This window comes from Macaca nemestrina, chromosome X, assembly GCF_043159975.1.
Source record: "Macaca nemestrina isolate mMacNem1 chromosome X, mMacNem.hap1, whole genome shotgun sequence".
Classification (NCBI taxonomy): domain Eukaryota; kingdom Metazoa; phylum Chordata; class Mammalia; order Primates; family Cercopithecidae; genus Macaca; species Macaca nemestrina.
In genome coordinates, this window is record NC_092145.1 from 77,252,392 (window position 1) to 77,276,398 (window position 24,007).

General features: G+C 38.9%; 1 protein-coding gene across 10 annotated transcripts in view; it reads left to right on the forward strand.

Moving 5' to 3' along the window:
• Window positions 1-24,007, forward strand: part of LOC105464243 (ATRX chromatin remodeler) — a 284,777-nt gene that overhangs the window by 74,016 nt on the left and 186,754 nt on the right. For 5 of the 10 annotated variants that reach the window (XM_011711962.2, XM_011711997.2, XM_011711976.3 and 2 more), the window contains 5 exons: window positions 10,073-10,128; window positions 11,071-11,123; window positions 12,288-12,415; window positions 15,056-15,169; window positions 20,041-20,150. In XM_011711962.2, coding sequence (XP_011710264.2) covers window positions 10,073-10,128; window positions 11,071-11,123; window positions 12,288-12,415; window positions 15,056-15,169; window positions 20,041-20,150 — 461 coding nt within the window. Of the gene's footprint in view, window positions 1-9,146; window positions 9,185-10,072; window positions 10,129-11,070; window positions 11,124-12,287; window positions 12,416-15,055; window positions 15,170-20,040; window positions 20,151-24,007 lie in introns of all 10 variants that reach the window. The other 5 variants (XM_011711988.3, XM_011712007.3, XM_071088504.1 and 2 more) reach the window with 4 other exon arrangements.

Below are 24,007 nucleotides of genomic sequence, written 5' to 3' on the forward strand. Positions count from 1 at the left end.
GCACCACCAAACCCGGCTAATTTTTGTAGTTTTTATTAGAGATGGGGTTTTTCCATGTTGGCCAGGCTTGTCTCACACTCCTGGCCTCAAGTTATCTGCCCACCTCAGGTCCCCAGAGTTGTGGGATTGCAGGCATGAGCCACTGCACCTGGCCTATTTCCCTGTTTTGGACTTTCATATGAATGGCATCATATAAATATGTGTTTTTGTGGCTGATTTCTTTCATTTAGCATAATGTATTCAAGATATCTGTTGTAACATGTATTAGTACTCCATTCCTTTTTATGGCCACATAATATTCCATTATATGTGTATACCATATTTGTTTATCCATTTATCCATTTATGGACATTTGGCTTGTTCCCATGTTTTGGCTATTAGGAATAATGCGGCTGTAAATATTGGTATGTAGTTTTGTGTGTAGCCATATATTTTTGTTTATCTTGTGTATATACCTAGGAATCTTAATTGCTGGATTTATACGGTAACTATGTTAAGTTGTGTGAGAAAATGTCAAACTGTTTTCCAAAGTGGAGATACTATTTTACTTTTCCACCAGGAGTATATAAAGATTGTGAGTTCTTCACATCCATGCCAAACATTGTTTAAGTGTTTTTTTTTTTTTTTTGAGACGGAGTCTCACTCTGTCGCCCGGGCTGGAGTGCAGTGGCCAGATCTCAGCTCACTGCAAGCTCCACCTCCCGGGTTCACGCCATTCTCCTCCCTCAGCCTCCCGAGTAGCTGGGACTACAGGCGCCCGCCACCTCGCCCGGCTAGTTTTTCGTATTTTTTAGTAGAGACGGGGTTTCACCATGTTAGCCAGGATGGTCTCGATCTCCTGACCTCGTGATCCACCGGTCTCGGCCTCCCAAAGTGCTGGGATTACAGGCTTGAGCCTTCGCGCCCGGCCAACATTGTTAATAACAGACTTTGATTCTAGCCATTCTAGTGCATGTGAAGTAGTATCTCATTGTGATTTTAGTTTTCAACTGTCTGAAGGTTAAGGATGTTGAACATCATTTCACGTGATTATTTGTAGTTTGTATATATTCCTTGGAGAAATTTTTATTCAAACCCTCTGCCCAGTCTTTTTTTTTTTTTTTTTTTTTTTTGACAGGGTCCTGCTCTGTTTCCCAGGCTGGAGTGCAGTGGCGTGATCTCAGCTCACTGCACCCTCAACCTCCCTGGCTCAAATGATCTTCCCACCTCAACCTCCCGAGTAGCTAAGACTATGGGTGTGTGCCACAGTGCCCAGCTAATTTTTGTTTATTTTTTATAGAGACAGGGTCTTAATTTGTTGTCCAAGCTGGTCTTGAATTCCTGTGCTTAAGCAATTCACTCACCTCGGCCTCCCAAAGTGCTGAGATTACAGGCGTGAGCCACCATGCCCAGCCCCTTTGCCCAGTTTTTAAATGGGTATTTATGCTTTCATTATTGATTTGTAAGAATTCTTTATATATTGTACCTTTTTCATTGTAAAATATGCGTAACATAAAAATTACAATTTTAACTAATTTTAAGTGTACAGTCCTGTAACATTAAGTAAAATTGTTGTGCATTCACCACCACCATCCATGTCTAGAACTTTTTCATCTTCCCCAAGTGAAACTCTGTACCCATTGCATACTAACTCCCCAATCTTCCCTCTCCTTAGCCTGGCAAACACCGTTCTACATTCTCTTCCTATGAATTTGACTACTCTAGGAACTTCATATATGTATAATCCTACAATATTTGTCCTTCTGACATATTTTACTTAGCGCAATGTATTGAAGGTTATCCATTTTGTAGTGTATCTCAAAATTTCATTTCCTTTGAAGTCTGAATACCATTCCATTGTATGTATATACCACATTTTGTTTATCCATTCATACTTCATACTTCAATGGACACTTGGATAAGATATATAATTTGGAAATATTTTCCCCTATTCTTTGAGTTGTCATTATTTACTTTTAGAGACAGGGTGTTGCTCTGTTGCTCAGGCTGGGGTGCAGTGGCAAGATCATAGTTCACTGCAGCCTTGAACTCCTGGGTACAAGCAATCCTCCCATCTCAGCCTCCCAAGTAGACGAGACTACAGTTGTGTGCCACCATGTCCAGCTAGTGTTTTTTTTTTTTATTTTTTAGAGATAAGGTCTTACCATGTTGCCCTGGCTGAGCTTGAATTCCTGGCCTCAAGCGATTCACCTCAGGCTCCCAAGTAGCTGGGATTACAGGCATGAGACACTGCACCCAGTTGGGTTGTCTTTAATTGAAGCATAAAAGTTATTAATTTCGATGAACTTTTATTTATCTGTTTTTCCTTTTGTTGCTCATTCTTTTGGTGTCTTTAAGAATCCATTACCAAATTAAAGGTAATGAAGATTTACCCCCATGTTTTCTCCTAAAAGTTTTATAGATTTAGTTCTTACATTTAGGTCTTTGATCTACTTTGAGTTAATATTTTGTATATATTGTGAGGTAGGGGTCCAGCTTCATTTTTTGTAGGTTTCTATCCAGTTGTCTCAGCATCATTTGTTGAAAGACTATCCTTTCTTTGTTGAATGGTTTTGCCACCTTTGTCAGAAATCAGTGGGCCTGCCGGGCATGGTGGCTCACGTCTGTAATCCTAGCACTTTGGGAGACTGAGGCCGGAGGGGTACTCGGGCCCAGGAGTTCCAGACCAGCCTGGACAACACAGTGAGACTCCATCTCTATTAAAAAAAAACAAAAACGCCAGGCTTAGTGGTGTGTGCCTATAGTCCCAGCTACTTGGGAGGCTGAGGCAGAAGGATCACTTGAGCCCAGGAGATTGAGGCTGCAGTGAGCCATGATTGTACCACTGCACCCTAGCCTGGGTGACAGAGTGAGATCCTGTCTCAAAAAAAAAAAAAGAAATCAGCTGGTCATAGACATGTGGGTTTATTTCTGGACTCTTAATTCTATTCTGTTCATCTGTTTGTCCTTTTACCAGTACTCCATGGTCTTGATTGCATTGTTTTACAGTTTTGTGCAAAGTTGCACCAAAGTTGTTGTGTAGTTTTACAAAACTATGGCAATCAAGACTGTAGAGTACTGGCAAAATCAGGAAGTGTGAGTCTTCATACTTTTCATTTTTCAAGATTATCTGCCTTTCTGAATGTTTTCAATTCCCTATGAATTTTAACTCTTTGTTTTTTCTTGGTAGAGATGGATTTTCACCATGTTTCTGAGACTGTTCTTAAACTTCTGTCCTCAAGTGATCCTTCCACCTTGGCCTCCCAAAGTGCTGGGATTAAAGGTCTGAGCCACCATGCCTGGTCCATATGAATTTTGGAATGAGCTTGTCAATTTTTACAAAGAAGTCAGCTGGGATTCTGACAGAGATTGCAGTGTATCTATAGATTAGTTTGTGGAGTATTGCTGATGGCAGTGGTGGGCCGTCTGGAGTGGCTGCTGCCATCACACTGGCTGCAGCAGGGAGACATGGCCAGGGCTGCACGGTCTATAGAGTTGGTGGGAGCCAGAGGCAAGCAGGAGCCCTGCCCCTTCCAAGTTGGGGCAGGAGCTCCCTGGGTCCTACTGCAGCTGCCTAAGCCGTGGCTGTAGACCTGGGCATCCCTGTGCTCTTGAGTCTTGGGAGCAGGCGGGAGCCCCACCCTCCTAGGTGCAGCTGCAGTTGGCCAAACCATGACTGCAGTCCCAGGCCTCTCATTCCATGGAGCAGACAGGAGACCCACCCTCCTGGGTGCAGCTGCAGTCTTCCAAACTGCGGCTACAGACCCTGGCCTTCTGCTCCACGAAGCAGGCAGGAGCCCCAGGTGCAGCCACAGCCACCCAAACCATGGCTGCAGATCCAGTCCTCCCGCTTTATGGAGCAGGCTGGAGTACCGCCCTCCTGGGCACAGCTATAGCTGCCCAAATTGTGGGTGTAGACCTGGGCCTCCTGCTTTATGGGGCAGGCAGGAGCCCTGCCCCACTGGGTGCAGCTGCAGCCACCCAAATCATGGGGGGGCTGCAGACCCAGGCGTCTCTGCACTCTTGGGGCCAGGGAAGGCCCCTGCCTTGCCCTCATAGGCTTGGAAGTGCCTGCTCCTGCTGCCTGGCTTCTCCCTGCTGTTGGCACCTGCTGTGATCTTGGGGCAAAGTTGGGGCCGAGCCTGGATGCTATTGCAGCCTGGCCAGGTGTGCACATGCTCGGGGAACTGCTGACACGCCAGCCTCCTGCTGCCTTGGCCCCCTCCGGACTTTGGGTACTGACAAACATAGGGAAGCTGAGGCGGGGCTAAGAGCAGTTCAGCATTGACTTGCAGGTGCCCTCTTGCATCTACAGCCTGGGTGCCATGAACAGCAGCAGGAGGTGGACAGGTTCCTGAGTAGAAGGTGGTGGGTCCCTGGTGAGGACCCACCTTCAGGCCATGGAAAGCCTGAAGGCTGGGGGTTGGGCTGCCAGTCACATGGATCAGAGTGGGAACTTGTGGTGCCTTTTCTCGGCCCGCCCCGGACCAGTTGGTGTGCACATCCTCCCCTCTGAGGCCCATAAAAGTCCCAGGCTCAGCCAGAGCTGAACAGATGTCAGGCAACCAGCTGCAGAGTGGAGCAACCCACTCTAGGACCTCTTCTCTGCTGTGAGCTGCAGAGATGACAAGATGACCTTCCTGCAAAGAGGTGCCACCCACTCTAGGGCCTCCTCTTTGCTGAGAGCTGCGGAGTCAATGGGATGACCTTCCTGCAGAGAGGTACCACCCATACTAGGGCCTCCTCTCTACTGAGAGCTGTGCAGGTGATGGGATGATCAGCTGCTGAGAGGAGCTACCCTCTCTGCTGATAGCTGAACACTTGTAGTAACGACTTGCCTAGCAGAGAAGAGCCACCCTCTCTGCTAGGAGCTGAGCACTTGTTGGGATACCCTGACTGTGGAAAGGAGTTGTCCCTTTGGGTTTCCTCTGAGCTGTTCTATTGCTCAATAAAGCCCCTCTTTATCTTGCTTACTCTCCACTTTTCTGTGTACCTCATTCTTCTTGGGTGCAGGACAAGAACTTGGGACCTGCTGAATGAGGCTAAAAGAGCTGTAACACAAACAGGGCTGAGACATGCCCCTTGCTCACCTTGTTGCAGGTAAAGAGAAGGAAAGAAGAGCTGCAGCCCTTTGGGGAGCCCAGACCTGGGAGCGCCCCGAGCCAGGGCTGTGACTCTCTCTGCGGTTCCTGGTGTCTCCAGCCTTCTGGGTGCCACCGTGTTCCCTGGTGCCAGCTGTGGATGCTGGTTGTGGTGTTCCTGGTCCAGCTGCAGCCTCACAGAGAAAGAACTGATGCCCATGCTGGCACCTGGAGCTGCGTGCCCTGCTGCAGCCCCTAGCATGTCTGATTGCGCAGTGGCTGGACCCCACACTTGCTCACATACCCCTTGCTACTTCATGCAGTCTCCCTTGGCCAGCATAGGATACAGGCCAGTGGCATGAGCCAAGTGTAGCCGGCCAGGCCAAATAGGCGGGACGAGCCCAGCAGGCCCGAGCAAAACTCTGGCACAGGTGCCACCAGCCACAGATGTTTCTGGCCAGAAAAGTGACACCCCCAAAGATTCTGTAACATTGGCATCATAAGAATGATAAATCTTGTGGCTTGGCCTGGTGGCTGATGGAATTGTGTGCTTTAAATGGGTAAATTGTATGGTATATAAATTGTATCTCAAGGGTGTTTAATGTTTTATCACTGGCGAGGTGCGATGACTCATGCCTGTAATTCCAGCATTTTGGGAGGCTGAGGTGGGAGGATTACTTGAGGACAGGAATTTGAGACCAGCCTGGAAAACATAGCCAGACCCCATCTACACAACATTTAAAAATTAGCCAGGCATGGTGGCATGTGCCTGTAGTGCCAGCTAATCAGGATGCTGAGGCAGGAGGATCACTTGAGCCCAGGAGTTTGAGGCCGCAGTGAGCTATAATTACACCACTGCACTCCAGCCTGGGCAGTAGAGTGAGACTCTGTCCCTAATTTAAAAAAAAAGTTGTCTTCTAATTCATGAACATGAAGTGTTTTTCCACTGATTTAGATCTTTAATTTCTTTAATGGCGTTTTATAATTTTCAGAGTATGTTTTGTACTTCTTTTTTTTTTTTTGTAAATTATTTCCTTCTGTTATAAATGGAATTCTTTTCTTAGTTTCATTTTGAGATTATTCATTGCAAGTGTATAGACATAACATTGATTTTTGTTTATTGTCCTTGTACCCATCAGTCTTCCTGAACTAATTTTATTCCCATGATTCTTTTTTTTTTTTTTTTTTTTTAATTTGAGATAGTCTCGCTCTATTCCCCAGGCTGAAGTACAGTGATGTGATCTTGGCTCACTGCAACCTCCGCCTCCCAGGTTCAAGCAATTCTCATGCCTCAGCCTACCAAGTAGCTGGGATTACTGGCACCTGCCACTACGCCCAGCTAATTTTTGTATTTTTAGTAGAGACAGGGTTTTGCCATGTTGGCCAGGCTAGTCTTGAACTCCTGACCTCTGGTGATCCGCCCACCTCGGCCTCCCAAAGTGTTGGGATTACAGGTGTGAGCCACCGTGCCCAGCCTATTCCAATAATTCTTTAGTGGATTCCTTAGCATCTTCTATGTATGAGATCATGCCATATTCTAATAGGGATAGTTTTATTTATTTATTTTTTTTGAGACAGAGTCTCACTCTGTTGCCCAGGGTGGAGTGCAATGGCGTGACCTCAGCTCACGGCAACGTCTGCCTCCCGGGTTCAAGTGATTCTCCTGCCTCAGCCTCCCTAGTAGCTGGGATTACAGGGATACGCCACCACACCTGGCTAATTTCTGTATTTTTAGTAGAGACGGGGTTTTGCCATGTTGGCTAGTCTGGTCTCGAACTCCTGACCTCAGGTGATCCACCTGCCTCAGCCTCCCAAAGTGCTGGGATTACAGGCATCAGCCACCGCACCTGGCCCTCTAATAGGGATAGTTTCATACCTTCCTTTTAAATACTGATGCCTTTCAATTTTTTTTTTTTAACATGCATGCTCTGAGTAGAATCCGTAGTGCAAAATTGAATACAAATGACGAGAGCAGATTTCCTTGCCTTGTTTCTGATCTTAAGGGGGAAAGCATTCAGTCTGTCACCATTAAGTATGATATTACCTACCTGTGGGTTTTTGTAGATTTTAAATTTCCTGTCTTCCTTAATTTATTAGAAATTTTTTTTTTTTTTTTTTTTTTTTTGGAGACTGAGTTTTGCTCTTGTTGCCCAGGCTGGAGTGCAATGGGGCGATCTTGGCTCACTGCAACCTCCACCTCCTGGGTTCAAGTGATTCTCCTGTCTCCGCCTCCCGAGTAGCTGGGTTTACAGGTACATGCCACCATGCCCAGCTAATTTTTGTATTTTTAGTAGCAACAGGGTTTCATCTTATTGGTCAAGCTGGTCTCGAACTCCTGACCTCAGGTGATCCGCCCGCCTCAGCCTTTCAAAGTGCTAGGATTACAGGCGTGAGCCACCACACCCAGCCAGTAAAAAGGTATTTTTAAAGAGCTGTTTTAGGTTCATAGCAAAATTGAGCAAAGAGTACAGTGAGTTCCCATATGCCCCTGCTTCTACACATGCACAGCATCTCCCACTATCAGCATTCCATAAGAGAGTTGTACATTTGTTATATAACATTGGTGAACCTACATTGACATGTCATTATTACCCCAAATGCATAGTTTACGTTAAGGTTTACTCTTGGTATTATACATTTTAAAGATTTTTGACAAATATATAATGACCTGCATTCAACATTTTCTGGTATCATACAGAATAGTTTCACTGCCCTAAAAATTTCCTGTGCTGTGCCTGTTTCTTCATCCCTTTCTCCCCTGTGAGTACTGGCAGCCACTGATCTTTTTACTTTCTCCATAGTTTTGCCTTTTTCAGATTGTCATAGTTGTAATCATATGTATGTAGCCTTTCCAGACTGGCTTCTTTCACACAGTAATCTGCATTTGTTTCCTCCATGTCTCTTTGTAGCTTGGTAACTAATTTATTTCTAGTGCCGAATAATATTCCATTTTCTGGATGTACTACAGTTTGTTTATCCATTAATCTTCTAAACGATATCTTGGTTGCTTCCAAGTTTTGGCAGTTATGAATAAAGCTGCTTATAAAGATGTTTATATAAGTAAACGAAGATGTTTATATAAAATAAAGATGTTTATAAACATCTCCATGCAGGTTATTTTGTGGATATATGGTTTCAGCTTCTTTGGATAAATGCCAAGGAGTGTGATTGCTACTTTATGTATGGTATGCTTAGTTTTGTAAGGAATTGCTGAACTGTTTTCCTGAGTGGCTGTACCATTTTACATTCCCACCAGCAATAAATGAGAGTTTCTTTTGCTCCATACCCTTCTCAGCAGGTTTTGGTATAGTCAGTGTTCTGGATTTTGGCTATTCTAATAGGCATGTAGGGGTATATTGTTTTAATTTGCAATTCCCTAATGACATATATTGTTGAGCATTTTTTCATGTGCTTATTTGCATCTGTATATCTTTTTTGGTGAGGTGTCTGTTCACATAGGTTTCTTTTTTTTCCCTTTAATATCATGTTGTTATATTATTGTTGAGTTTTAAGCATTCTTTGTAGAGTTTAGATAATTGTCTTTTATCAGATGTTTACTTTGTAAAGATTTTCTCCCAGTCTCTAGCCTGTCTTCTGATTTGAAGTTTTCTAATATTTTGTGGACTTTTGCATCTATATTCATAAGTGATACTTGCCTGTAGTTTTCTCTATTTGTGATTTTTTATATCAGGGCAATACTAGTTTCATAAAATGAGTTGGGAAATGTTGCCTCCTTTTCTGTTTTTTGAAGAGTTTGTGAAGAATTGGTATTAGTCCTTTTTTAAATGTTTGTTATAATTAAGTGGTGAGAACGTTTGGGCCTTTTCTTTATGGGTAGCTCTTTTTATTGCTGATTTAATCTCATCAGTTGTTACAGATCTATTCACAACTGTTTCTTCTTGAGTCAGTTTTAGTAGTTTGTGTTTTGGAATTTGTTCATTTCATGTAAGTTATTTAATTTTTGGCATACAGTTGTTCATAGTATTCCTTTATAATCCCTTTATTTCAGTAAGTTTGGTAGTAATGTCCTCTTTTTCATTTCTGAGTCTAGTAACTTGAGTCTTGTTTCTTTTTTTTCTTGGTCAGTCTAGCCTAAAGTTTGTTCATCTTTTCTTCCCCCGCAGGTAAGTTGTTACACAATCCCTAGCAGATTCCAACTTGAATGGCCAAGTTCCTGCTTGATCATCTTTTTAAAGAATTAGTTTTTGGCCAGGTGCCTGTGGCTCATGCCCATAATCTCAGCACTTTGGGAGGCCAAGGTGGGCAGACCACTTGAACCCAGGAGTTAGAGAACAACCTGGCAACATGACGAAACCCCATCTCCACAAAAAATTAGCCGGGTGTGGTGGTGCGCACCTGTAGTCCCAACTACCTGGGAGGCTTAGAGGGGAGGATCACCTGAACCTGGGAGGTTGAGGCTAAAGTGAACCATGATAGTACCTCTGCACTCTAGTATGGACAATGGAGTGAGACCCTATCTCCAAAAAAAAAAAGAAAAGGAGGAAAAGAAAAAGAACTACTCTTTGGTTTTATTGATTTTTTTTCCCCCTATTGTTTTTCTATTTCCTATTTCATCCGTTTCATGAATTTCTGCCATAATCTTTATTATTTCCTTCTCCTTGATTTTGGTTTAGTTTGCTGTTATTTTCCCAGTATTTTATGGTGAAATGAAATATACTTTATTGGTAGTATGTTTTTTATTTTCAGTGTAATAGTTTAAATTTTCTTCTACTGGGAAATGTCTTGTAATATTTATAAACTGCAACTGGAAATGTTTTTATATCAAAGTAATCTTTAGAGAGATTTCATGCTTTATAAGGAGGGGTTAGTATGCAAAAGGAGAGTGATTCTAGTGAAAGAACTCTTCTAGGAATATTTTAATGTGAGTAGTGTGTTAACAATACTGCCAGACTTCATAGTGTGAGAATGGGTTTATGGAGTTATAAGTATTGATGTTCTATTTGATAATGCATCAAAGAGATAAATAATGTTCTTTATTTCTTCTTTTTTAGATAAAATCAGTGGTTCTGGAAGTAACTCTGATATGATGGAAAACAGCAAGGAAGAGGTAAGGATAATTATTTAGAGATATTTGTTAGTTACTATTAACTGACTAGAGCATATGTCGTTAGATTGCTTCTAGACACATGTATGTGTCGAAGGCTACTGATACCCAGTTGTCATTATGATACTTCAGTTTCATTATTTTCCAGTTTGAGAAGGTGTTCATTGTTTCTGTTATTGTTGTGGTTCACTTCAGCAGTTGACCTAAAGTGAGACAGCTGAAGACTTTCCAACAGATAGATATTTAACTGTCTTTATATTACCCCAGAGGTGTTTGAGGTGGATGTTATGGGCATGAACTTCATGGTTGTGAAATCTCTCAAAACTTGGTATCTAGAGTCTGCTAAGCATTATTATTAGCAACTCATAACAAGGTCCTTTGCCTGATACACAGGTCTACAACTATGGTTTTGGGAAATTTTTACCTATTGTAAAAAAACTGAATCCAGTAAAATATATTGATTATACTGGCAAAATGAGGGTAAGTTTAGTATCTCAAAGCAAGTTGTAGAAGTTACTTCATGCCAGATGTTAGCTTAGAGAATAATGAAACATATTTAGAGCCTTAAAACTCCCTACTTCTGTTGAGATCTGATTACTTCTGCTTCTTTGTTTTGTCTTTGTTGACTGGGGCCGTGATCATTTTACAGCAGTGTATCCCCCGCAGCATGTGACAGCAACCATGTGAAAAACGAGAAATTTAATCTTCAGCCAAGGAAACCTGGCAGTCAATGAGAATTAGTTTTTATTTTTATTTTTATTTTTGCATCTGTGTTCCTTATGTGGTAGATAATTAGTTTTTGGAATTCCTTTTAGAAAAATATTCTAGGCACATAAATAGCATCTCATTATATCCCTGTATTGAAGTTGCTATAGGGAAATAGCTAATTGTAGGGGTGCTGTTTTGAGAGTTTTATTCACTTTTATATTTATGTCTCACATCTAGGGAACTAGCTCTTCAGAAAAATCCAAGTCTTCAGGATCGTCACGATCAAAGAGGTTGGTTGATGTTGAAGGGACAAAAAGTTATTTTCTTTTTCAGGTTATTTTCTGTTTCTAGAACCAAATTTTTTCTGAACTCATGTCAAGCACTATTCTGAGTTAACTATTCTATACAAATATACATTTTTTTTTTTTTTTTTTGAGACGGAGTCTCGCTCTGTCGCCCAGGCTGGAGTGCAGTGGCGCGATCTTGGCTCACTGCAAGCTCCGCCTCCCGGGTTCACGCCATTCTCCTGCCTCAGCCTCCCGAGTAGCTGGGACTACAGGCGCCCACAACCGCGCCCGGCTAATTTTTTGTATTTTTAGTAGAGACGGGGTTTCACCGTGGTCTCGATCTACTGACCTTGTGATCCTCCCGCCTCGGCCTCCCAAAGTGCTGGGATTACAGGCGTGAGCCACCGCGCCCGGCACAAATATACATATTTAAAAATGATAAGTATAATATAATGAATCCCTTTGTATCTGTCACCTGATTTTAACAATTATTTTTCATTCCAACTTTGAATTTTAAAGGGTTTTTAAAGGATTTATTATGTATTAGTGGCCCTTGCAATATGTAGTTTATTTCATTAGACAATATATGTCTTTGAAAAAGGAGAAAATAATTTTTGAATGCCTTATGAGACAATGGGTTTTTTGAAATTGTCTAGGATGGGGAGTTAGTCATCATAGTTGTAAGTTACAAGGAGAAAAAAGAGTGGTAAAAAACACTTTTTTCTGCTAAATTGTGAAGCCATACATAAAAACTGAAACTATTTTCTAACATAATATAATTCCCAATATACTGTGCAGTATAATTCTTATTAGAAGTTTGCCGCTTAGTCTATTGGACTTTCATTGTTTCTAAGCAGTGGGAATGTCTCTTAAAAACCAAGCTTGCTTGATATTAATTTATTCTCTAAAGTAGTGATTCTTAAAGAAGAGTGTCCTCCAAGGTCTCCCTGGTAGCTTTTTCAGAATGCGTATGCCTTGGTCTTACTCCAGACCTATTGAATCATAATCTTCAGTGATACAGTGTAGACACACATGCTTCCCTGGGTGATTCTGATATGCTTCCTGGTTGAGACCCACTGCTCAATCTCAACATGTTATTTATGTTCTTTGGATATTGTTCCAGTTGTCAGAAATGTTCATAATTCTATGAACTTAATTCTTTCATAGGAAACCTTCAATTGTAACAAAGTATGTAGAATCAGATGATGAAAAACCTTTGGATGACGAAACTGTAAATGAAGATGCATCTAATGAAAATTCAGAAAATGATATTACTATGCAAAGCTTGCCAAAAGGTAATGTGTGTTAATTTTTCATGAAGTTAAAGTTGAAATGAATTTTTAAACATCATTTTTATAAAATTGGAACTTGATTACTGTTAGCTATGTACAAAAGACCAAACATGGCATTTTCCTAGTGGTTGTCTAGAAATGTATTTGTATGCCGATGATAATGTGTGTTATCGAAGTTAAAAATTTGGAATATTCAGTTAGTTTTGTAAAGAATGATATCTATTTTTTTCTTTCCATCGAGTTTTAGACAAGGGGCTTTAGTTTCCAAATTATACTTCAATGTGTAAGCAAGTTTAAAAATTTATTATATTAGGTTTTGGTTCAGTCAATGTTAATGTGCCTGCTTTATACAAAAATGTAATGACCGTTCCTGAAAACTTAAAAATCATTTACAGTCTAGTTTAGTCTTATTGCATTCTTAAATTCCCTAAGGCTAGAAGCTGAAGTTAACTATCATAGATAGATTTAGTTGTATTTCTTGCTGTTATCTTTTTAAAAAAACTTTGTCACATACCTCTCAACTGTTGAAGTTCTAACCATAAAACTTTGTTAATAATGGGGGAAAAAGCCACATGAGTATCTTGGACTCTTCATAGCTCAAATCTGAGAGCAATATAATTGGATGATGAGAATGACAGGGGACTTGGTTCAAAGAGTCAAATTTTATATTTTTTTCTTTGTTAAATAATATGTTGTAGTCTCTTGGCAGAGTTTTCAAATTCATTCTCATAGATCTTTTATAGCAGTGCTTATTAAACCTTGTTCCCTGTCTATGTTTTTATGACACATTTTCAAATTATGGAAATTTAAAAAATACGGTAGGTAGGAGGGATGGGACTTTCCTTGACTAGGATAAATTAGAAGTTACAAAAGGTGATAAATGAAATGAGGAAAGGAAATTAATGAAAGAAGAGAGATAGGGGCCTACCACTTACTTAGCTTTGCAAATCATTTATGACAATTTTACATAATGGTTTTGGTGGCCAAGGGCAGAAACAACTAACATGGGAGTCTAAGTCCCATAGGTGGTGACTTACTTTGGATTTTTACATTCTCAGTGGTTGTCACTGGGAGTGTTTATGATGTAAGAAATAGGAATTCAAACTTTTGTTTTAATGGTACTGTGGAAGAAAGTCAGCATATGATGTTACTAACCTGAACTATGCCTAATTCTGTCAGACCAAAACAAAAACAAACCCATTTCATAAGGTTAAATTTGGGTGTTTATATTATTGTTGTAATATTTATTGAGTATATATAAGTACCAGGCTCTTACAAAATTAACTCCTTTAATCCTCAAAACAACACTGTAAGGTAGTTATTATTTTGCTTGTAGAGATAAAGGAACAAATTCAGAACCCAAGGAACTTTTTCAGCTTTAAATTGAGAAGCTAAGATTTCAACCCAGGTCTGCTTGAATCCAAAGCCTAGTGAGTGCTCTTTTCACTCTGCTGCTTTGCTTCCAATTCTCCCTAGAAGAATCTCTAGGGAGAATTCAGGTTTTTTTTTTTTTTTTTTTTGTTGTTGTTGTTAATTTAAAATCTTTAGTTCTTTTCAAATGCTGGGGCTTCTCTGAGAGTATATACATGCAATGATTGCTGTGAATAACTTTTTGGTGGGGATTATTTAATTTTACTACAATCTGTAAAATCTCAATCTTCTGTGTCCTCTCCCCACACCCTTTCAGAGACTCAGAAACTCATTTACCAACTAGATGTTATAACTTGTCAAAATTTGCTTGTTGAGTAACATAGAGCCATGTATCCGAGAAAGCCCTTGGCGACTACCTGCTTTTTCTTCCTTGATTGTTGCCGATGATAGCCAGTTACTAAGCCAAGCAATGTAGGTAAACATTGAGACCTAAACCCTTTTTACTCTGCCTGTCTTATTTGCTCTTGAGAGAACTAATGAAAACTTAAATCGACAGCCTCTCTCCTCAATTCACATGTTTTATAGTTAAGGAAGGACATTCTTTCTAAAATATTAACATAGGGATCAACAAATGATCTCATTCTACAATTTATTGTCAGGGTACTTTAGCTAAAGTATCTTAATCTCTAAAAACTCTTTAAGGACTTTACAGAGTACTGAAGCTTTGACATACCAGTTGGGAAATGCTGCAGAATAGATACAGGAGTAATAGAATGAACTTAATTTCTCCCACCAATACCCCTCCCTTGCAGTATAAAACTACCCTTAAAAATCTTTCTGAGTTTATGATTTGGATTATGAAAATAGGATGTCTTTAAAAATTTTTTCCCTCTGAACCACATATTTTATGAATTCTTTATGGAACTTAGCATAGATGTTCATATTCATAACAGCTTTTGTGATAGGCACTATAAAAATTCAGAACTGGGTTGAGGCTTTCTATTTGATTCACACATTTCTTTTTTAATCACGCCATAATACCTCCCTTTCCTGTTTTTATGAACTATATTTCAACAAATAAACTGATTGTTGACACCTGGCCCTTATACTATTTCCCTGTTTTATTTACTTTTGTGAGGTCCTTATACCAATATCTAAAGCTTGAAAGAAACAAACTATGTACCAGCAATGTTGGCTTTATCTGAACTGAAGTCTTGTACTTCACTTGCACATTTAATATGTGTAATGGTTTTTTAAATGAAATCATTCTAGGTACAGTGATTGTACAGCCAGAGCCAGTGCTGAATGAAGACAAAGATGATTTTAAAGGGCCTGAATTTAGAAGCAGAAGTAAAATGAAAACTGAAAATCTCAAAAAACGCGGAGGTAAATACAAGTGAAAATGAAACATGAATTTAAATTGCTGTTTATGACCATATTGGAAAATCTGATGTGCTTACTAAAAATACCTCCACTTTTCTGCCTTTTGTTTATTAAAAGCACTACTTAAATATAACTTCTGTTTCTCTCTGAGCTCTGAAGCAGAAAAGGTTAAACACTATTTATCAAAACACCTTTGCCTTCAGTGGCTATTAAGTTATCTCAAGAAGCTTAGCATTTCCTTCTTCCACATGTTCTATAATACATATATGCCATAATACTATGTTTCCCCCCCAACCCTAAAAGAATTTTAGATTTATGCAAAATCTTGTCTGTGGCCTCCAGGTAACTTTATATATAGTTAGAGTTGCATAGAGTGACATACATCTGCATTAGTATTAGTTGGGGTATTATAAATGCAAGTCCCTTGACTCCACTCCTCGCAAATTAGAATTTCTGTTGATGAGGTCAAGAATGTACCCCAGTTTGTGTACACTGAAGTTTCAGATCCATTAATCTAAGAACAGCAACATGGACATAAGTAGGAAGGAGTAGGGAGCTAGAGCTGATAACCCTCCCTCTGTCTGCCGGAGGCGCCTCTCCCTTTGTCTGTCTATCCTCCCTTAAACACACAAATGGTGGGGAGTGGTGGCTCACACCTGTAATACCAGCACTTTAGGAAGGCAAGGCAGGAGGATTACTTGAGTCCTGGAGTTCGAGACCTGCTTGGTCTATATGGTGAGACCCCATATCTACAAAAAATAAAAATATCAGCTGGACATAGTGGCGCATGCCTGTAGTCCTAGCAACTCTGGGGGCTGAGGTGGGAGGCTCACTTGAGCCCAGGTGATCAAGGCTGCAGTGAGCCGTGATTGTACCACTGCACTGCAGCCTGGATGACAGAGTCAGACCCTGTCTCAAAAAAATTAACACACATGCATATACACACACATACACACACACACACACACTCTCTCTCTCTCTCTCTCTCTCTCTCTCAATATTGGCTAACCATCTATAAAAAGTTTGTATTTATTTAGAAATGTATGATAGTGGACTATGTGTCCCACTTGTTTGTGTGTGATTCTTAGATGGTGTGTATATATATTTTGGGGCAGCTTAACAGAGCCAGAATTCATAACTATAAAAGGAATGAATCTCCAAATGATAGAACATGACACTAAATTTCTAAGTAGAAGTGTAGTGAAAGCATATCCATTTAATTTTGATCAGATTATATAATTGTGAAATTAAAGTGAAGCTCTTATATTGGTGAAATTTTTGTGTGGATTTTTATTTTAATGCTATGATTATCTTGATGGAACCAGTAAAATATATCTATACTTATAAAATGTTATATATATTCATTGTCAGATTAAATAATTTGTAAGGTTGTTGGCAAAATTAAAGGAAATAGTGTTTAGTCTTTTGTCCACAAAGGGGTAGTCAACTCTTTTTGAGCATAAGGAATCTTTCTGAGACTCTAGTTCATAGTAGGGAAACTGCCATTGCAGCAACAGAGCTCATTAAAGCTAAGGTAGTAGTCTTAAAATTTAAGAGAATCCTCAATTAGAAAGTGATGGTAAAGATCAGTAGTAAGAATTTCTTTCCTCTGATCATAGGTTCTCTAGAGAAGACAAATAACTAAGTGTTCTGCATTGTGTACACTTAGTGTACAGAGTGTCTAAGTGGTGTTTTTTTGGGAAGGGACCCTGGAGCAGTCAATGTCTGAAATGTGGATAAGGGCTGAAAGAATAAAAGAACCACTGTTGTTGATGAGGGTATTCCTAGTGCTACTTTGGTATGCTGCTGGCATTTGGTCTCAGCTGATAAGTTTCAGGAACATTTTATTGAATGTTCTGTGTAGGAATGTTTTGGTATCACGCTTAAGGGAATACATAACATTTATAGCTATCAGTAGCACTTAAATCTTTCATGCCTATTTTCATCTTAATGATTTGTTACATTTTTAAGCTGTCAGAAATCACACAGGAAATTTAACACTAGGTTTACTTTATATACACATATATAGATAAATTGGTGATCTGAAATGCTGAATTGGTGTAGATAATATTTAAACTTTTTAAGAAAGCTAGTTCCAAAATTGAAGCCTAACGTAGGAAACTGTCAAGAATGTAAACTTTATATACAAAGTCTTATATTGATTTGGAATAATATTATAACACAAAGATATGGCTAAAGTTAACATTTCAGGAGCGGATTTTTTTTTAAAAAAATTTCAGTATCATACCCTGTTTTGACATTCTTTTCCCAGTTTTAATTGTTAGAAAGTATATTTTACACCTAACTTTTTTACATGACACAATAATTTTGTTCTCTTTAAAACCATTAAAATGTATTGAGCTCAGAAATGAAAATGCCTCTTTTTCATTTATACCCTGTGTTACAATTTTAAATATATTTCATAACTAAAAATAAAAAATTTAAACATGTGTACAGCAACAAGTACATAAAGTAACATTTCAACATTTTACCATATTTGCTTCAGATCTCACTTAAGTAAAATATTGGTTCAGTCCTACTCTCATCCATTTCCCCTTCTTCCCACCCCACAGGTAATGATTATCTTGAAGTTTTATGCATGTGCATGTGTGTGCATGTTTTTCTATGTTTTTTATATATGTATTCATAAAACATTTTTCATTTAAAAATATAACAAAATAATATGCTGTATATATCATTTGGGAACGTTTTTCATTTAACATTGTTTTTGAATTGTATTCATGTCAGTAAATGTACATCTAGTTTGCTTATTTTTCACTGCTCTATAGAATTATGTGGTATCAATAAGTCACTATTCATTTCCCGCACAGGAAGCTATTCCCAATTTTTCATTTTCTAATTTTCTAATTAGTGCTGTGGTGAATATCCTTATATTTGATTCCTTGTGCACATGTGGGAGAAAATCTCCAAAGAATTACCTAGTTTTGTTTAATTCTTGAGTGATATATGCACCAAAGCACACAGAAGATGCTTAGTAAGCATTACTTAACATTGGATGAACATTCAGATTCTACATTTTATTTATCTTGTTAGTTTATCTGAATGGAATAATTATTTGAAATGAAAAAGTATGCTGTGGTGTATTTGTTTCTGTTAAAATGAATACAGAATATATGAATACCCAAGATCAAACTGGAGTTTGTAAATAATGTGATTATAATAAATTAGGCTTGTAATACCTGCTATTAGGTAGGATGAGGTGGGAGGATTGCTTGAGCTCAGGCGTTTGAGGCTACAGTGACTTGTGATTGTGCCATTGTACTCCAGTCTGGGTGATGCACTGAGACCACATCTTTAAAATTAAAAAATAAATAAATAAAAATTTTAGCAACATAAATAGTAAACCTTCAAGTTTACTTTTATCTTCTAAAACAGTATGATGGTGTTCTTAAACTTTAAAACTTTTAGCTTCTGGCTAGGTGTAGTGACTCACACCTGTAATCCCAGCACTTTGGGAGGCTGAGGCCAGAAGATTACTTGAGCCCAGGAGTTGGAGACCAGCCTGGGCAACACAGTGAGACCCAGTCTCTACAAAGAATTAGCCAGGTGTGGTGGTGTGTGCCTGTAGTCCCAGCTACTCAGGAGGCTGAGGTAGGAGGATCGATTGAGCCTGGGAGGTAGAGGCTGCAGTGAGCTGAATTTGCACCATTGCATTCCAGCCTAGGTGACAGAGTGAGCTCTAGCTCTTAAATTTTTAAAAAAGTTTTTACAAATAAAAATATTCATGATAATATTTGGGTCCATAGTGCTTTGGACCTTAAACCTAATAGAAACCCAAAAGAGAAAATTAAAAGGGTGAGAAATATATGTGATGTTTTGTTTTTTATTTAAGTATGGTGCCAATTTGTTTTTTAGTTGTCTCCTTTTTATTTGTGAATGTAAGCATTTTGAGTGACTTCTTCTGAATTATAATCTACCATCTTATTTTGATCAAGGTCTTGGTTGCACATCAGGATCATCTTTGAAACTTTAAGAAAATGTCTGAGAGGTTTTAATTCAGTGGTTTAGGGGTGGGAATGGCTGTTTTTAAAAAGGTTCTTCAGATGACTCTAATGTTTAGCTCAGGGTGTGAAACACTGCCTTAGCAGAACTAGGGACAAGTAGGAGGCTGGAGAGGTTTCTGTAGGTTTTCTTCAGTCTGTTTTTCAGGGGACAGTACAGAATGGGACTCTGCCTTTTACCCCTAGTTGTTCTGATGTTTTGCTGCCAAAATAGATATACTTGCAATATCTTGTTTGTCTTTATTTGAAAATAGTTGACAGTGTTGGTATGGAGTGGATAGTGGAGTACACATAGAAAAAAGGCAGGTTAATGACAATTATGGATAGTGTTGAAGTAAATATTGGGAAGGAAATTGGTAATATCATAAAATTACCAAGTTTTTACATACCATATTGATAGGATCTGTGCAGACAATTCCACTTTGAGAATAAAAACCTTTATGGCATACTTAAGTATAGGATTGCAAAAGAATCTGTTCCATATATGTTACTTCCCTGTTCTGTAAGGACTGATACTGAATTTATTTGCAAAGCAATAATAAAAAAGAGCTCTTGGCCCCTAGTTTTAGAAATTTTTGTGGGTTCTCTTAATGTTATTTTGAGTTGTAAAAAATGGCATTTGCATCTATAAAAGGAAACAATTAGGATTTGTAACTTGGAATTTGCCAAGGTTGTCATGTGCTTAGTAAGTCGATAAAATATTAACCTTTTTTTACTTGTATCCAAGATGCCATTTTTTTCTAAGGATTATGAGGTATTTCATTTCTAATACAAAAGTTACAAAATGCTGACTAAAGTAAATATCTTTTTCTTTGTGTAAATGTGTGAATAATAGTCACTCCTTTCTCCTAGAAGATGGGCTTCATGGAATTGTGAGCTGCACTGCTTGTGGACAACAGGTCAATCATTTTCAAAAAGATTCCATTTATAGACACCCTTCATTGCAAGTTCTTATTTGTAAGGTACGTAATGATCTGTTGATATTTCATGCCATAAATATTTGAATGCTTACCATATACCAGGCCTTTGAGGGCACAGTCTTGAAGAAAGATGGAAATGGTATCTGCCCTTGGAAGACTTCTATTGTAGTGAGGAAGATAGACATACAAAGCCTAAGTGTCATGATAGGGGAGATACTGTGATTATGGGAGCACACAGGAAGCCTGTGTAAATATGATTTGGGTCGGATGGCTTTCTAGCGGAAAGGTGATATGTGAAATATGAATAAGAATTAGCCTGGTAAGTGAGATTGGTTCATCATGTTCTGGGAAGAGGCAACATGGTATTTAGATACTGGTAGTTGAGGGAGAGGTTGGTGTGTTTGAAAATCTCAAGAGTGGATGTGTGTAAATGTTTGTGTTTTATAATCTTTCCCCTTATATATCCTACTTCCCCAAATGTAAACTATCTATGTGGAGCAGGGTTTTGACGTAACTTGGAGATAATAGAATTAAAAATGTTTACATATGTAACAAACCTGCACGTTATGCACATGTACCCTAGAACTTAAAGTATAATAATAAAAAAATAATGTTTTTTATGTGTTGATTATAGTTTTAACGGTCTGTGCCACATTTTTGTTAGTAATACCTTGGAGTTAATTTTAAATATCTATAAATGTGGGCCTGGCACGGTGGCTCATGGTTGTAATCCTAGCACTTTGAGAGGCCGAGGCTGGTGAATCACCTGAGCTTAGGAGTTCGAGACCAGCCTGGCTAACGTGGTGAAACCCCATCTCTACTAAAAATACAAAAAATTAGCCGGGCATGGCGGGTCCCTGTAATCCCAGCTACTTGGGAGGCTGAGGCAGGAGAATCGCTTGAACCTGGGAGGTGGAGGTTGCTGTGAGTCAAGATTGCACTATTGCATTCCAGCCTGGGCAACAAGAGCAAAACTTCCTCTCAGTAACTATCTACCTTCCTATAAATGTCATGGTTATGGTTTTCTTAACTCATATTCCTGCTAAGATTAATCCTATGTTAGTTTGTTTCCCAATAAAAAGCTGCCTTTGAAATGCAGTGGCAGGCCATGTTTTCCTTGGAATTCTAGCTCTAGATCTTTTCTTGAATGAATTTTTGATAGATTCAGACATGCTTAAATGAACTGTACTTTGTTCTTTAGCAATTCGTATCCCTCCTTTCCTTGAATTCAGTTCAGCAGGGGCCTATCTAGGGTATGTATTAGAGAGTTTCATTTTAAATTTTGACAGTAGAATCTAATATTGCTGGATTTGTGACATATATTTGCCTTTCTGTTTTCTTACCTATATGATTGTCTTTTTTCAAGAACCAGTCTGTTGAGCCTAGGCCATTTCACTCATCTGTAGTTTGTATCAGTGAGCACCTTTTCCCTTTCTGCAGTCCCACTGGAAAGACTTTGAAGTCAGTCAAACTTGGATTTGAATAACAGCTTTGCCTCTTACTAGTTGTATGACTTTAGATTTATTTACGTATTAATGAAAGTTAGCCTCATAATACGTCCTACCTTGCATGGTAGGTATTTCGATATTTAGAGATAATATAGATTAATTCTTTTGCTGTATGTATAGTAGCTGTTTGTATATGGTGGCTATTAAAATTGCTAAGTACCCACATCTAATACATTTTTATGTAGAGCTTTAGTAGCTAGTTGTATGAGACCAGAAATTAGCTTTACTAAAATCTTTTATAAACTTTGTTTTTTTGGTTTGTTTTTGAGATGGAGTCTTGCCCTGTTACCCAGGCTGGAGTGCGGTGGCACAATCTTGGCTCACGGCAGCATCCACCTTCTGGGTCAAGCGATTCTCCTGCCTCAGCCTCCCGAGTAGCTGGGATTACAGGTGCCCGCTACCACACCTGGCTAATTTTTGTATTTTTAGTAGAGACGGGGTTTTACCCTGTTGGCCAGGCTGGTCTTGAACTCCTGACCTCAAGTGATCCACCCACCTCAGCCTCCCAAAGTGCTGGGATTACAGGCATGAGCCACCACACCCAGCCAAAAATCTTTTATAAACTTTTAAATAAGGAATAGTGGTACTTGAGTGTATGGAAATCTATTTCAAGGCATTAATTCTTGAGACTTGAGATAGTTAGATGTCTGTACAATACAGACATTGGATAGTGGGTAGCAGTGTTTTTGTTTGTTTGTTTGTTTTTGTTTTTTTTTTTGTTTTTTTTTGGTTTTTTTTTGAGTTTTATTCTGTTGCCCAGGCTGGAGTGCAATGACGTGATCTTGGCTTACTGCAACCTCCGCCTCTGGGTTTAAGTGAGTCTCCTGCCCCAACCTTTAGAATAGCTGGGATTGCAGGCGTTTGCCACCATGCCCGGCTAATTTTTTTTTTTTTTTTAGAGACTGGGTTTCGCCATGTTGGCCAGACTGGTCTTGAACTCCTGACCTCAGGTGATCCACCCTCCTCGTCCTCCCAAAGTGCTGGGATTATAGGCATGGGCTACTGTGCTCGGCTGGGGTAGTACAGTGTTTTTGCTTTGAGTCTCTGAAACATGCACACATACTCCTTTTTTTTTTTTTTTAATTTATTTTTAAAATTTTTGTGGGTTCTTGGTAGGTGTATATATTTATGGCGTACATGAGATGTTTTAATACAGGCATGTGATGTAAAATAAGTACATCGTGGAAAATGGGGTATCTGTCCCCTCAAGCATTTATCCTTTGAGTTACAAGCAATCTAATTATATTCTTTAAGTTATTTAAAAATGTACAATTAAGTTGCTATTGACTGTAGTCACCCTATTGTGCTATTAAATAGTAGGTCTTATTCTTTGTATTTTTTTGTACCCGTTGACCATCCCCACCTCCTCCCTATCCCCTCACTACCTTTCCCAGCTTCTTGTAACCATCCTTTGTGACATCCTTCATTAGTTCATCCATGAGTTCATTTGTTTTGAGTTTTAGATCCCACTTATAAGTGACAACATGCAATGTTTGTCTTTCTGTGCCTGGCTTATTTCATTTGATATAATGATCTCCAGTTCCATCCATGTTGTTACAAATGACGGGATCTCATTCTTTCTTATGACTGAATAGTACTCCATTGTGTATATGTATCGCATTTTATTTATTTATTTATTTATCTGTTGATGGCACTTAGGTTGCTTCCAGATCTTTGCTATTGTAAACAGTGGCCCAACAATCATAGGAGTGCCAGTATCTCTTTGATAAACTCATTTCTTTTCTTTTGTGTATATACCCAGCAGGTGGATTGCTGGGTATCTCAATTTTTAGTTTTTTTGAGGAAACTCCAAACTGTTTTCTATAGTGATTGTATTCATTTACATTCCTACCAACAGTACACAAGGGTTCCTTTTTCTCCACATCCTTGCCAGCATTTGTTATTGCCTGTCTTTTGGATATAAGCCATTTAAACTGGGGTGAGATGATATCTTATTATAGTTTTGATGAACATTTCTCTGATAATCAGTGATGGTGAGCAGCTTTTCATATGTCTATTTGTCATTTGTATGTCTTCTTTGGAGAAATGTCCAGTCTAATCTTTTGCCTATTTTTTGATTGGATTATTTGATTTTTTTCCTGTAGAATTGTTGGAGCTCTTTATATATTGTGGTTATTAATCCATTGTCAGATGGGCACTTTGCAAAATGTTCTCCCATTCTGTGGGTTGTCTTTTCATTTTGTTGATTGTATCCTTGCTGTGCAGAAGCGTTTTAACTTGATGTGATCTCATTTGCCAATTTTCGCTTTGGTTGCCTGAACTTGTGTGATATTGCTCAATAAATCTTTGCCCATACCAGTGTTCTGGAGATTTTCCCCAGTGTTTTTAATTACTTAAAAAAGTAAAGTTTTTGTCCTTTATGAATGCTAT